The following is a 13513-nucleotide window of genomic DNA, read 5'->3' on the forward strand; positions in this document are numbered from 1 at the left end:
CCACAGAGACATTATGGAAACAGAATGCATTTTTATTATCCCCGGATAATATAACTTTTTGTTTATGAACATGAATATAAACACAGCAAAGTAACTATAATGTTATTGTGAATGAAGAGAGGAGATTTAAAACTCAACAAGAATTCAGCAAATGAAAAATTAGTTTAAAACGATCCAAAGGAACATCATTTTTAAATATTACACACTATGTTTTGCCAGTGACACATATCTTCTCTATAATATACTAATAATCAATGCATTCCTATGCAAATTTAGGTTTCACCTGTCATTTAAGTAATTCATTTCAAGTCCTTCCCCTAAGTAATCCTGGTTTGCTTTGTTCTCTTTCTGTATCACCAGACCGTATTGCTCTCTGAGAGATCTGTGAGGAGACAAAAATTGTGCAATCCAGCCCTTACATAGCCCTGCAAAATCAGTCAAGTCTCTTCAGTTCCACGCTGCTTCATTTCAGAGATAACATTACGGTCTATTAATGTCAAACTTTTCTATTGTGTGCCTCTTCATGAAGAAACTTCTTTCTTAAGTGATAATACTCATATAATTCATTTGAATCTTTCAATAATTTCATTGAAAATTTGCAGAATTGTCTTTTATTATACATTTTACTTTAGAGTAGTACAAGCTCTTCATGTAGTTACTTTGTTCTCAAGCACACAAACCCATCTCGTACTGCGTGGGTCTTTAATAACTGAGAGTGCAATTTTACTTTTGTCTTCTGTTGCCTCTTATTTAATGTGAAGGCCTTAACAGTTTACATGACAATTTGGTCTTTTCACATTTGAAAGGAAATTGCACATCTAGCATCTGTCACTTAGCATCAACAAGAATATCTGTCTTGAAAGCAGGCTTTCCTTAGTCTATTAGTTCCTTAGTCCAAGACTTTAGATTGGAGGGAAGCCATGGAGCTCATCTAGTTAAGACTGGTGGCTCAAAGCAGAGCAAGCTGTAAAGTTGGATCAAGTTGTTCAAGGACTTGTCCAGTTCTGAGCACCTGAGATGACAGGGCTTCCACCTCTTCATAGAATTATTCCGGTTGGAAAAGACCTCTAAGATCGTCTAGTCCAACCTTCAGCCTAGTACTGACAAGTCCACCACTAAACCATGCTTCTAATTTCTATATCTGCATATTTCTTGAAGACCTCCAGGGATGGTGACTCAACCACTTCCCTTGGCAGCCTGTTCCAATGCCGCACAACCCTTGCAGTAAAGAAATTTCTCCTAATATACAACCTAAAGCATATCTTCTTTGGACATGTTTCTATGTCAGTGTTAGGCAACCCTTCTTGAAAAGAAAATTTTATCTTTATCTTACCTCTACTTGTAATTTCCCTTATTGTGAGTGTTGTAATTTCCCTTATTGTGAGTGTTGCTTCTTGTTCTTTCACTGTGCACCTCTGAGAAGTCTGAATTTTAACAGCTTTTAACTGGATTCTTTTCAGTTTGTCAAGATCCATTTTGCTCAGCAGGGCTCAAACCTACAGTGGATCTACAGTCCCACAAGCGAGTGCTAAGTAGAGGGGAGTAATTCCTTTCCCCCTGCCTGCTGATCTCCTTATTCAAGCAGCCCAGCATGTGGTCAGCCTTCCTTACTGCAAGAGTGCACTTGGATTCGTGTTACGCTTGTCCATCAGATAGGCATAAAGTAACAACATCAGCGAGTGAGAAATGAATCCTAAAGTGTGTAGATAAAAGACCTTTCCAGCTGAGTCAAACGTGAACTCTGAATTTTAGGTGCATTTAAAATGATTACACTTATAGATCAGATTGTGTATTTGCAGTTGTGTTTACCAGTATTCAGAAAAGCTGCATGCCTGAGCAAGTAATTTGACAAGTAATGGAATACCTGAGCAAGCCACTCATAATGACTGAGTCATTGTGTTAATTCCTTAGCAATATGTTTGTTAATAATACAATTAATTGGCATCACAGTCACTACATTCCAGGTATTTTACTTAGTACTTTGCACAATGTTTTGGGTGCTGTGTTCTAGAAATTCGGCTTTCCTGCATTGGTTTTGTGTAGTTCCAGCAGCACAAATGGCCATGTCTTCCACTCTGCAGATTGATCTAACACAGTTGCTCTGGAGTTGCATGCCCCTTCACCACCAAGTTTGACCATAGTTTTCATGTTTTCTCATCTGGGGAGAAATACACATGAACTTAAATAATGATTTTGATTTAGATTCATCAAAATTTACACTTTATCTTTTCACTTATTGTTTGTCTGAGTCTGAACTTAATAATCTGCTAGAAGGTGGGAATTGAATAAAAAGTTGTTGAGGTGTACTGATTTTGAAAGCACATTGTCTGTGTACGAATTCTGTTGTATATGGTCTCCTAAGCTTTTATTTATACGTGTACTAGTCTAGTTTGATTTACATTGAGGTTGGGTTTTCTGCTTTTTAATTTGTTAGTCATCTTCATTTGGTTTCATTTTTAATTTTCCTGAGTGTGAGTATTCAATGTGCAGGTATATTTTTTACTAAACTGCTATGCAAGTGACTGTAGTGGACCATTCAGAATTTGATATCAGTTCTTCTCTCAGAATGCATTAAAATGTATTTTATTTGTACAGAATTAAAAAAAAAAAAAGAAAGAAAAAAGGGAGAACTTTTTTTTTGTGTTGCTCTAATCATGACAATCTAAAAAATTGCATACTTAAGGTCATATTCTCTTCATTCTTGCTGTTTCATTTTCCAATTGAATTTGTTAATGAATATATTTAAAACCTTGACCTAAAAGACCTCCTGGATAACCTACCATTAATTTTCTCCTTACTGGAAATCAGTATTTTTTCTTTTTATTTTCCATCTTTAAGTAGTTTCTAATCAATGAGAAAAGAAGCCAAACTCCTTAGTTTCCATAGCAACCTCTTGCAAGGGATTTTATCGATGTGCCACAGAATTGGTTATTTTCTATTTCTTCTGTTTTCTGAGAATTCTAGTAGGTTGTGGGAGGCAGCATTTTCCTATAAAAAGCAGTGATAGTTTGTATTTGTCATAGGAGGCTGTTTCAAACACTGAAGAATGTGCTGTATAATGGATTATGGCTCACTGATCTGGAACGCCTAAGAGTAAAATAGTTAGGTGGCTGTGCTTGTGGCTGCAGACACCAGTGTGCACACACGTGTACATGCGCATGTCCCTGCTGCCTGGCAGTGGAGCTCAGTATTATTAGCAGTGCATGTTACATTAGGAGCATTGCCATCTATTTGTTTTTCCCCTGCAATCCAGCAGAACCTGTGTGTGGTTCCTATCTTGTCATGCTGATTTTTTAATTTCATTTAGCAGCTGCTTATTCCAGCCCCACTGCTTTACCAGTATCACATTTTTATTTTGTTTTGTGTAGGGTCATGATCCCTGTTCTTCTTAGTAAATGAGACTGAAGCAGAATTGTAATTTAGCACAGGCTTCCTTTGTTTTAATTGCTTTTTATATTTCCTGGTGATCTTGTTTACCCACAGGTTGTTTTGTGGTTTCAAATAAACTTAAAACTTCTTTTTTTTATTCCTTGTGTAGCATTTTATTCTATATCTGGCTTCTAACTCTTGAGATTGCACACTTGCCCTCTTCAGCTCTCTTATATTACATTTTATGTGCTTGTCTATCCTTTTTTTATTTGAGGGAAATTATTGAAAATAGTATTTCTGGTGACAATTATTTCAGCTAGCAGAGTGGGTAACATCCCAGTTTTTGGGAAGACCATTGTATACAGAGTTACCCAAAAGTTCCACGCCCACTTCTGTCTTTGTATTCCCAGATTCTCACTTCAATTCATGAGGCTGTACTGTGGTGCCTGCAGGGTTTGGTGCAAGACTTTGTTACTTATATGCAGCCGTCTTTTTGCTGTTACTTAGAACAAAATCCTTCAAATCTTCTTAGAAACTCTTTTTGACTTTAAGGAAGGTGAGGCAGATTTGGATTTAGCGAGTCCCTTTTTTCCTCTGCCTCATCCCTATACCTGTCTCTCCTCCAAAAACAGAAGAAAAAAAAAAAATAAAAATAAAATAAAAATTTTGCTTGCATTGGAATTGTATTAGCATTATGGTCTAATTTTTAATGATATTCTCTTTTCATCTTTGCTTCCCAAATATCACCAATGTTTTCCCCTCCCCACTGTATCGTTTCAGGTGTACATCAAAGTTATAGATACAAATAATCACAGGCCTCAGTTTTCTGCTTCAAAATATGAAATTGTTATACCTGAGGACACTGTACCAGAGACAGAAATTTTGCAAGTCAGTGCCACGGACAGAGATGAGAAGAATAAACTCATTTATACTATGCAGGGCAGCACAGATCCCATCAGTCTTAAAAAATTTCGTCTGGACCCTGGAACTGGATCTCTTTATACTTCAGAAAAACTGGATCATGAGACCATGAACCAGCATATTCTCACAGTAATGGTAAATAACCACAATATTTGTTCTGTATCCTATAAAAGACTTTTTTCATTAATGTCGTTTTAATTTGTCCTCATAATACAAACATGTATTGATTTGTGTGTTTAATTTGTATGCAGGCTTTGTCTCTGGTACAGATTGAATGTTGAATTATTACTAATGTTTGATGAACTTCAGAGTTATTAGTGATAATTAATAGTATTATGCTAATTGTTTTAGGTTCGAGATCAAGATGTTCCTGTAAAGCGCAACTATGCTAGGATCATCATTAATGTTAGTGACACGAACGACCATGCTCCGTGGTTCACCAGCTCTCCTTATGAAGGACGAGTATATGAGTCAGCAGCTATTGGATCAGCAGTGCTCCAGGTTACAGCATTAGATAAGGACAAAGGGAAAAATGCTGAAATTGTGTATTCTATTGAATCAGGTAATGTTGACATTCTTACATCTTAATTCTTGCATCTTTCTAAAATGTTATTTGATGATACTTATGATATCCATATGCTTCTGCAGAAATAACCACTAAATTGTCCCAATTTAAGTTAAACTTGCTTAAGTTTCTTAGTTAAACTTTCTGTCTTAAACTGTCTTAAGTTAAACTTTCTTAAGTTACAAGATACAAGTAGCAGGGAAGGGCTTGCTTTGCATGGTTCCCTCTAGCCAATTTTATATTAGGATTGCTATTCTCGTTCAATAAAATATTTAAGAATTCCTTTAATAGCCAGTCAATTTATCATAGAGAGTCCTTCAGATTATAGGCCAGAGAAGAGCATTAGGTGCTGCTACTTATTTTTCACTTCGTAGTGTCTTCCTGAACATGCCTATAACAATGACGTTCTAATGATGGTGATTTCGAAGATGGGATGGCACTGATTGAGTTCACTTAGCATTCAGAAGTGAGTTTTGGTTTGGCCCATGAAATCTAGGTACAAACCTACTATCTCCAAGGTCCTGAACTATTTAGGCACTATGCCTGGAAAAAAAAAAAAAGTCATTTATATTTAATTAACTATGCGCTGTACGACCTTCAATCTAGAAAGTGATGTAAAATAAAAGTCCAAGTCACAAGCATAAGAAATTGCATTTTAAACAGAACAGTAGGTAAAATTTGTTCAGTTACAGTTGCATGCAAGGTGTTATGCACAAGTGTTTATTTTTGTTTGATGTAAGTTACTTTGTAAAGGTATAGAAATTGCTTATTGTAAGTATTATTCATTTCTTCCTCAAATGTTATTTTGATTTGAAAACACATTTAAACACTATTAAAATGAAGCTGCAATTATAATTGTTTGAAGAAGAAGAATATATTTGATAAAATTCTTAAAATATATATTTTTTTCTGTTATTTGTAAAAATACTACTTTTTTGCTAGGCAGGACACTAATGTTCATGAAACTTTCCTCTTTACTAGTTTAGTGGTTCTTGTTTTATCAATGCCAAAACATTGTAAGAAAAATATGTGTATGCATGCTGTCTAAAATTAAGTTAAACCCTGTTCTCTTCATTTCTTCTAGCTTTTTATGTGAGTAAATGTAAGACTTAGGTTAGGTTTATCTTACAGGACCGGGAGGTTAAAGCATTATAATTGATGTTCTAAGCTTATGGAAGGAACATTCCTTAAATGTTTGTAATGACTGCTTAGATTTGTAATGGGATATTCTAAGAATGCCACTGTGTTTAGAGCCTCCACTTAAAAAAAATCTTTTGCCTACTTGTATGCATAACTCAGAAGTTTTTAAAAATTTTTTTCCATGCTGAGAGCATGGCTTTAGTAACATAAATTTTAAGGAAATAAAATGTTAAAACTTACTGTATTTAGTACATGAGCTGAATATTGTGTGCAGTGTGTTCTTTATGTTTGGAAGTGTAAAGAAAACAAATGTTTATCAAGTGGCAGCTGGCAATACTCAGCAGGTAGTTTTTTTTTTTTCCTAATACTTCACCACAGGGAATAACTTGCCTATGTAGTAATATGAAATTAGAAGTGCAACTTTTGATACAGTTCAGAAAGATTAATTTTGAAGCAGTGCTTTAATGCTTGCATAAACAATTAACGACAATTAACAAGTGTCATTAAAACACTTCAATTTTTCAGAACAGTCTAGTTATTTTAGATCATGAAATGTAACTTGTGTTCCACTAATGTTAATTTCTGAACATAAATTTTTCAACTTCAGTAGATACTTAAGTGGGCTTATGCACAAACTCAGTTACAAAGATAATTTAAAGAAAATAAATCATTTATAATGTTGAAATTTGCAGAGTACTTGCCATCTTTTAATTTTTTTTTAAATGGAAAATGAATCAAATATTTTGCATTTATTTTCAAGTCTTGGATAGCTCTACTAACTTTTTTTATGGTTCCACAAATAAATTTAGAATTAGTGCGAGCTCTTCATTACAGAAAACTTTGAGAGGCTACAAATGTTTGTTAAACAAAATCAAGAATTTAACGGTCTTTATTTTCTCTATCTGTTTTAGTACATGGCCAAATAAACAATCTTTTTTTTTTTTTTAATTTGTATATACCTTTATCTTAATTACTTTTCTTTTTTTCTCACAGGCAATATTGGAAATTCCTTCTTTATAGATCCCATCTTGGGTATGATTAAAATTGCAAAAGAATTAGATCGTAGTAACCAGGAAGAATACAACTTGATAGTAAAAGCTACAGACAAAGGAGATCCTCCAATGAGTGAAGTGACCTCTGTGCACATATTTGTTACAGTTTCTGACAATGCCTCGCCAAAATTCACGGCCAAAGAATATTCTACAGAAATCAGTGAAAGTGCCAGCATTGGCAGTTTTGTTGGAATGGTTACAGCATACAGTCAGTCTTCGGTAGTTTATGAAATAAAGGATGGTAATATAGGTGATGCCTTTGCTATCAACCCCAACTCAGGTGTCATTGTTTCTCAGAAGATTCTTGATTTTGAAACTTTGCCTGTTTACACATTGACTGTGCAGGGAACAAACATGGCTGGCTTGTCCACTAATGCAACAGTTTTGGTCCATCTTCGCGATGAGAATGACAATACACCAATTTTTATGCAGGCTGAATATACAGGACTCATCAGTGAATCAGCTTCAATTAACAGTGTGGTTCTAACTGACAAGAATGTCCCATTAGTAATTCGAGCTACAGATGCTGATAAAGAATCAAATGCTTTGCTTGTTTATCAAATTGTTGAACCATCTGTCCGCAAGTATTTTGCCATTGATTCTAGCACTGGTGCTGTTAGAACAGTAATGAGTCTGGACTACGAGGAGACAAACATTTTCCACTTTTCAGTTCAAGTACATGATATGGGGATACCACGTTTATATGCAGAATATGCAGCTAATGTTACTATTTATGTAATTGACATCAATGATTGTCCTCCTGTGTTTTCAAGAGAGTTGTACGAGACATCCATTTTGGTTCCAACCTATAAAGGCGTGAAAGTCATCAGCGTAAATGCCACTGATGCTGATTCAGGCATTTTTTCACAATTAATTTATTCCATTATTGAAGGCAACATTGGAGAAAAATTTTCAATAAACCCTAAGACTGGAGATATAACAGTACAAAATACAACTCAGCTACGAAGCAGATACGAATTAACAGTGAGAGCATCTGATGGCAGATTTGCAAGCACTGCATCTGTAAAAATTAATGTGAAAGAAAGCAAGACAAGCCAGCTGAAATTTGCACAGAGTTCTTACTCTGCAACAGTGCAGGAGAATTCCACCGAGGCAAAAACAATAGCTGTGGTTACTGCTATAGGGAATCAAATAAATGAGCCTTTGTTTTACCATATTCTAAATCCAGACAGCAGATTTAAAATAAGCCCAACTTCAGGAGTCCTTTCAACAACAGGAATTCCATTTGATCGTGAACAGCAAGAATCTTTTGATGTGGTCATAGAAGTGACAGAGGAACATAAACCATCAGTTGTTGCACATATTGTAGTTAAAGTCACAGTGGAAGATGTAAATGACAACGCTCCGTTTTTTGTTAATCTTCCATATTATGCTGTTGTTAAAGTAGACGCTGAAGTAGGCCATGTTGTTCGACGTGTCACTGCTGTAGATAAAGATACAGGCAGAAATGGAGAGGTGCATTACTATCTTAAAGAACATCATGAACATTTCCAAATTGATCCAACTGGTGAAATCTCACTGAAGAAGAAGTTTGAACCAGACACACTAAATAAGGAGTACCTGATCACAGTAGTGGCAAAAGATGGAGGAGAACCTGCTTTTTCTGCTGAAGTTATAGTCCCAATTACAGTTATGAATAAAGCTATGCCAGTTTTTGAAAAGCCTTTCTACAGTGCAGAGATACCAGAAAACATTCAGCTCCATAGTCCTGTTGTACATGTACAAGCAATCAGCCCAGAAGGACTTAAAGTGTTTTACAGCATCACAGATGGAGATCCTTTCAATCAGTTCACTATCAACTTCAACACTGGAGTTATAAATGTTGTTGCCCCTCTTGACTTCGAGTCTCATCCAGCCTACAAGCTGAGTATTCGGGCAACAGACTCCCTAACTGGGGCACATGCTGATGTGTTTGTAGACATAATAGTAGAAGACATCAATGATAATCCTCCCGTGTTTACAGAGCAGTCTTACACTGCAACCCTTTCTGAGGCATCTGTCATTGGAACATCTGTTATACAAGTGAGCGCTACAGATGCTGATTCTGGAACAAACAGGGGGATTTCCTATCATTTGGTTGAGGATAACAGTGAAAGTCATGACTACTTCCACATAGACAGCAGCACTGGACTCATTCTCACAGCAAGAACTTTGGACTACGAAAAAATTCAGCAACACAAGTTACTAATAAGGGCAATAGATGGTGGCATGCTGCCCTTGAGCAGTGACACTATTGTAACTGTTGATGTAACTGATCTCAATGACAACCCCCCTCTTTTTAACCAATTGCTTTATGAAGCTAAAATTAGTGAACTGGCTCCCCATGGACATTTTGTGACGTGTGTGCAAGCGTCAGATGCAGATAGTTCGGATGTTGACAAGCTGGAGTACTCTATTCTGACAGGCAATGACCAAAAGAATTTTGTAATTAATAGTAAAACTGGCATTATTACTGTCTCAAACCTACGCAGACAGACGCTAAAGTCACATTACAATCTTAATGTGTCTGTTTCTGATGGGGTTTTCAGAAGTTCAGCCCAAGTTCGTATAACTGTAACCAGTGCCAATATGCACAGCCCTGTTTTCAGCCAGAATGAATATGAGGTTGAACTAGCTGAAAATGCTCCATTGCATACTTTGGTGACTGAAGTTAAAGCAACGGATGAAGATTCTGGTACTTACGGCCATATCACTTACCACATTGTAAATGACTTTGCCAAAGATAGGTTTTATACAAATGAGAGAGGGCAAATATTTACCTCTGAAAAGCTTGACCGTGAAACACAAGCAGAAAAAGTAATTGCCATTAGTTTAATGGCCAAAGATTCAGGAGGAAAAGTTGCTTTCTGTACGGTCAATGTAATACTTACAGATGACAATGATAATGCTCCTCAATTCCGAGCAACAGAGTATGAAGTAAATATTGGATCTGATGTTCCACGGGGTACTTCTGTTATTAAAATTTGGGCTTCTGATGCTGATGAGGGTACAAATGCAGACATCACATATGCTATCGAAGCAGAGTCTGAAAATGTTAAAGAGAATTTAGAAATTGATTCATTGTCTGGTATCATTACTACAAAAGAAAGCTTAATTGGTTTAGAAAATGAGTTTCTAACCTTCTTTGTTAGAGCAGTCGATGGTGGATCCCCCCAGAAAGAGTCAGTTGTTCCTGTCTATGCTAGAATACTACCACCAGAAGTGCCTCTTCCAAAATTTTCAGAACCGTTTTATTCTTACACGGTTTCCGAGGACATTCCAATTGGAACTGTGATAGATGTTATCAAAGCAGAGCATAATCAGACTTTGGTATATAGTCTGATTAAAGGGAACACTCCTGAAAGCAATAGAGATGATTTTTTTGTGATTGACCGACAGACTGGAAGGTTGAAACTTGAGAAGAATCTTGATCATGAAACAACTAAATGGTACCAATTCTCAGTGCTAGCACAGTATACAAATGAAGATTATAATGTTGTTTCCACAGTAGAGGTAAGCATTCAGGTAAAAGATGCAAATGATAACAAACCAGTTTTGGAGTCCAATCCATATGAAGCATTCATCGTAGAAAATATGCCAGCTGGAACAAGAGTCATCCAAGTTAAAGGCACTGACTCAGATTCAGGACTCAATGGGCAGGTCACTTACAGCTTAGATCCTTCTCAAGAACTGGACATTATAGAGTCTTTTACCATAAACATGGAAACTGGCTGGATTACGACTCTCAAAGAACTTGACCATGAGAAGCGAGACAAATACAAAATAACAGTGGTTGCATCTGATCGGGGTGAAAAAATTCAGCTGTCTTCTTTGGCTGTGGTTGAAGTTACTGTTACAGATGTGAATGACAATCCTCCGCGCTTTACTGCAGAGATATATAAAGGAACAGTCAGTGAGGATGACCCTCCTGGTGGAGTAATTGCCATCTTAAGTACAACCGATGCTGATACGGAAGAAGCCAATAGACAAGTCTCTTACTACATTACAGGTAACTCTTTTTGAGTAATTTCAGAATAATCATTTGAGTAGTCCTGGAATGAAGTGTGGTATAACTTAATCCTTCAAATTATTGAAGAACACTTGAAATCATGTAGCTGCAGAGAAAGAATGTGTGTCTTAAAATGAAATAAGGACTTTGGGGGGGAAAGAAGAGTTTTAGAAAACAGGTCTTTGACTTTCTCTTTGACATGTTCTTTGCTTAACATGCTTTCCTAAGTTTTTTGTTTACTTCCTATATATCAAATTTTATTAAGAAATACATATTTACACTAAAATCAATGATGCAGTTAAACAAGGAATCAAAGAAATATCACAAAATAAGTGTTGCTTTCCAGTGGAGTATTCTAATATTATTCTTTCTGTATAAGTGTCTTATGATGTTATCTATAATGCTACATGAATTTCTATATTGATTTTTATAGATCCTATCGGCAGCAGTTAGGTTTGTTGTATGAGCATCTACTGACTATTTCTACCTGAAAAATGAAGCCCTTTCCATATAAAGCCACAGAAAGTGGCTGCTTGTTTGCATTTGGATTTTTTCTTTCAAAAACTATGTTGATGGAGCAACATTCTCCCTTTTGTCTTTAATTAAATGCTTCTTTTCATATTTTAGGAGGTGATCCCTTGGGACAGTTTGCTGTTGAAAATATACAGAATGAATGGAAAGTCTATGTGAAAAAGCCCCTGGACAGGGAAGAAAAGGACAATTATCTTCTAAATATTACAGCGACTGATGGGACATTTGCAACTAGAGCTGTGGTGGAGGTTAAAGTCCTTGATGCCAATGATAATAGTCCTGTTTGTGAAAAGGTAGGCACAGTCTTCTGTCTTCCGTGTCCAGCTGATTCTGTAAGTAAAATGTAAGCACACTTTAGCTGAAACTGCTTCTCAGGAGTTCTCAGGATACAAATAGGTATTCCTTTTATGTTGGTAACAGAGCTTTGGACTACTAAGATATTGGACTACTACTGCTGTCAAAGAAAGCAATGGGCAAGTTTCTGAAAAAAAAAAAAAAAAAGCAAACAACAACAATTCATTGATACAATTTTAACACTTATTGGGTGTTTAAAGAGTATGAGGAGTATTTTAGTTCATTTCTCCTGTGTTAGTGCATGCTTTCCCAATATGAATTGTTCTAAGCTACTGCCATTATAGTTTATATGCTCTATTTTCTGAAGGAAGCAAAGCCAAAGAAGTCCACATACCATCACTTAGTTGATGTATTTGTGATATGAGTAGATGAGTTGAAAAGACTGGAATATTCTCCTGCAGTTGCACTCAGCAACATCAAAAATCTGTAATCCACAAACATTTTCTTTTTACTAAGCTATCTACTTGACCACATTTGATAGTCTGCAAAAACAAATATGAAAGGTAGAGAATGGGAAAAGGAGGAAAAAAAAAAAAAAACGAGAAGGGAAGTATGACTACATTATAAGAAAGCCCTAGATTTTCATAGCCTTTTTTTTTATTACTTTTTTTTAAATTTTAGCGTGTTTGGATTTTTTATAGCTGTCTTGTTGAGCACAGATTTGATGTTACTGGGTAGAAAGACAAAATCTTTTCTTGTCCTGGGAAGGATCAAGTACACAGTGACTGATTCTTTTTGATAGTCAGTGATCACTTGCATACCAATTATTGTAGTTAAATACAAACTGGAAAGTCAGTGTTTTTAGCTTTATTCCTTTGATAATATTGGTGTTATAAGTCTCAGTCCTAACTGAAATCACATCCCTCATTTAAATGAGCTGTTAGAGTGCTCAGAGCCTTTTAAACTGGAAGCTTGTATTTCATGCACTGTTACATGAAAGATCGACATCAGTTTCTTCTAGATTGAGTCAGACCTAGACAAGTTGATTTACTGAAAGAGGAAAAAATTGCCAAAAATTCAGAACTCCTACCTTGGGAATGTATTTAATTAGCAGTTAATCAGTGACAAGTGTTTAGAGTTCTTAACTATGCATTGACACACAAGAGTCTCTGTGGTTTCAGTAATAATTACCTTTATGTATAATTTAATAAATGTGAGGTAATTAATTGGAAAATCGTAAACCCTTATCATTTTCAGGTATTTCATCCTCCGGTTCACTTCATGTTTTCCCAAACATTGAAACAGAATATTATCTCATCTGTCATTCTTTCCATCCCCTTTCCAAGCCCTACTTACTCCACGTGTTATGTCCTTCAATGACATTTTAAAATCTTTCAGGCTTTATACACCGACACTGTTCCGGAGGATGCCCTTCCTGGCAAACTGATAATGCAGGTATCTGCTACAGATGCAGATATTCGTTCCAATGCAGAAATTACTTACACATTGCATGGCACAGGAGCAGAGAAGTTCGGACTCACTCCAGACACAGGTAATAACGCTTTGCACACAAAATTGTAATTATCATAGCATTTTATAAAATGATATATGATTACATTAAGACGTGCATAA

General features: G+C 35.9%; 1 protein-coding gene across 8 annotated transcripts in view; it reads left to right on the plus strand.

Annotated features, from left to right (window-relative positions):
* The window catches only part of FAT1 (FAT atypical cadherin 1), a 109417-nt gene that overhangs the window by 69827 nt on the left and 26077 nt on the right, over positions 1 to 13513 (plus strand). For 5 of the 8 annotated variants that reach the window (XM_035557814.2, XM_035557818.2, XM_035557819.2 and 2 more), the window contains exons 8-12: positions 4150 to 4425; positions 4642 to 4852; positions 6989 to 11056; positions 11684 to 11880; positions 13280 to 13433. In XM_035557814.2, coding sequence (XP_035413707.1) covers positions 4150 to 4425; positions 4642 to 4852; positions 6989 to 11056; positions 11684 to 11880; positions 13280 to 13433 — 4906 coding nt within the window. Of the gene's footprint in view, positions 1 to 360; positions 4052 to 4149; positions 4426 to 4641; positions 5361 to 6988; positions 11057 to 11683; positions 11881 to 13279; positions 13434 to 13513 lie in introns of those variants that run through there. The other 3 variants (XM_035557821.2, XM_035557823.2, XM_035557822.2) reach the window with 3 other exon arrangements.

The sequence above is a fragment of the Cygnus atratus genome, chromosome 4 (assembly GCF_013377495.2).
Source record: "Cygnus atratus isolate AKBS03 ecotype Queensland, Australia chromosome 4, CAtr_DNAZoo_HiC_assembly, whole genome shotgun sequence".
Lineage (NCBI taxonomy): Eukaryota > Metazoa > Chordata > Aves > Anseriformes > Anatidae > Cygnus > Cygnus atratus.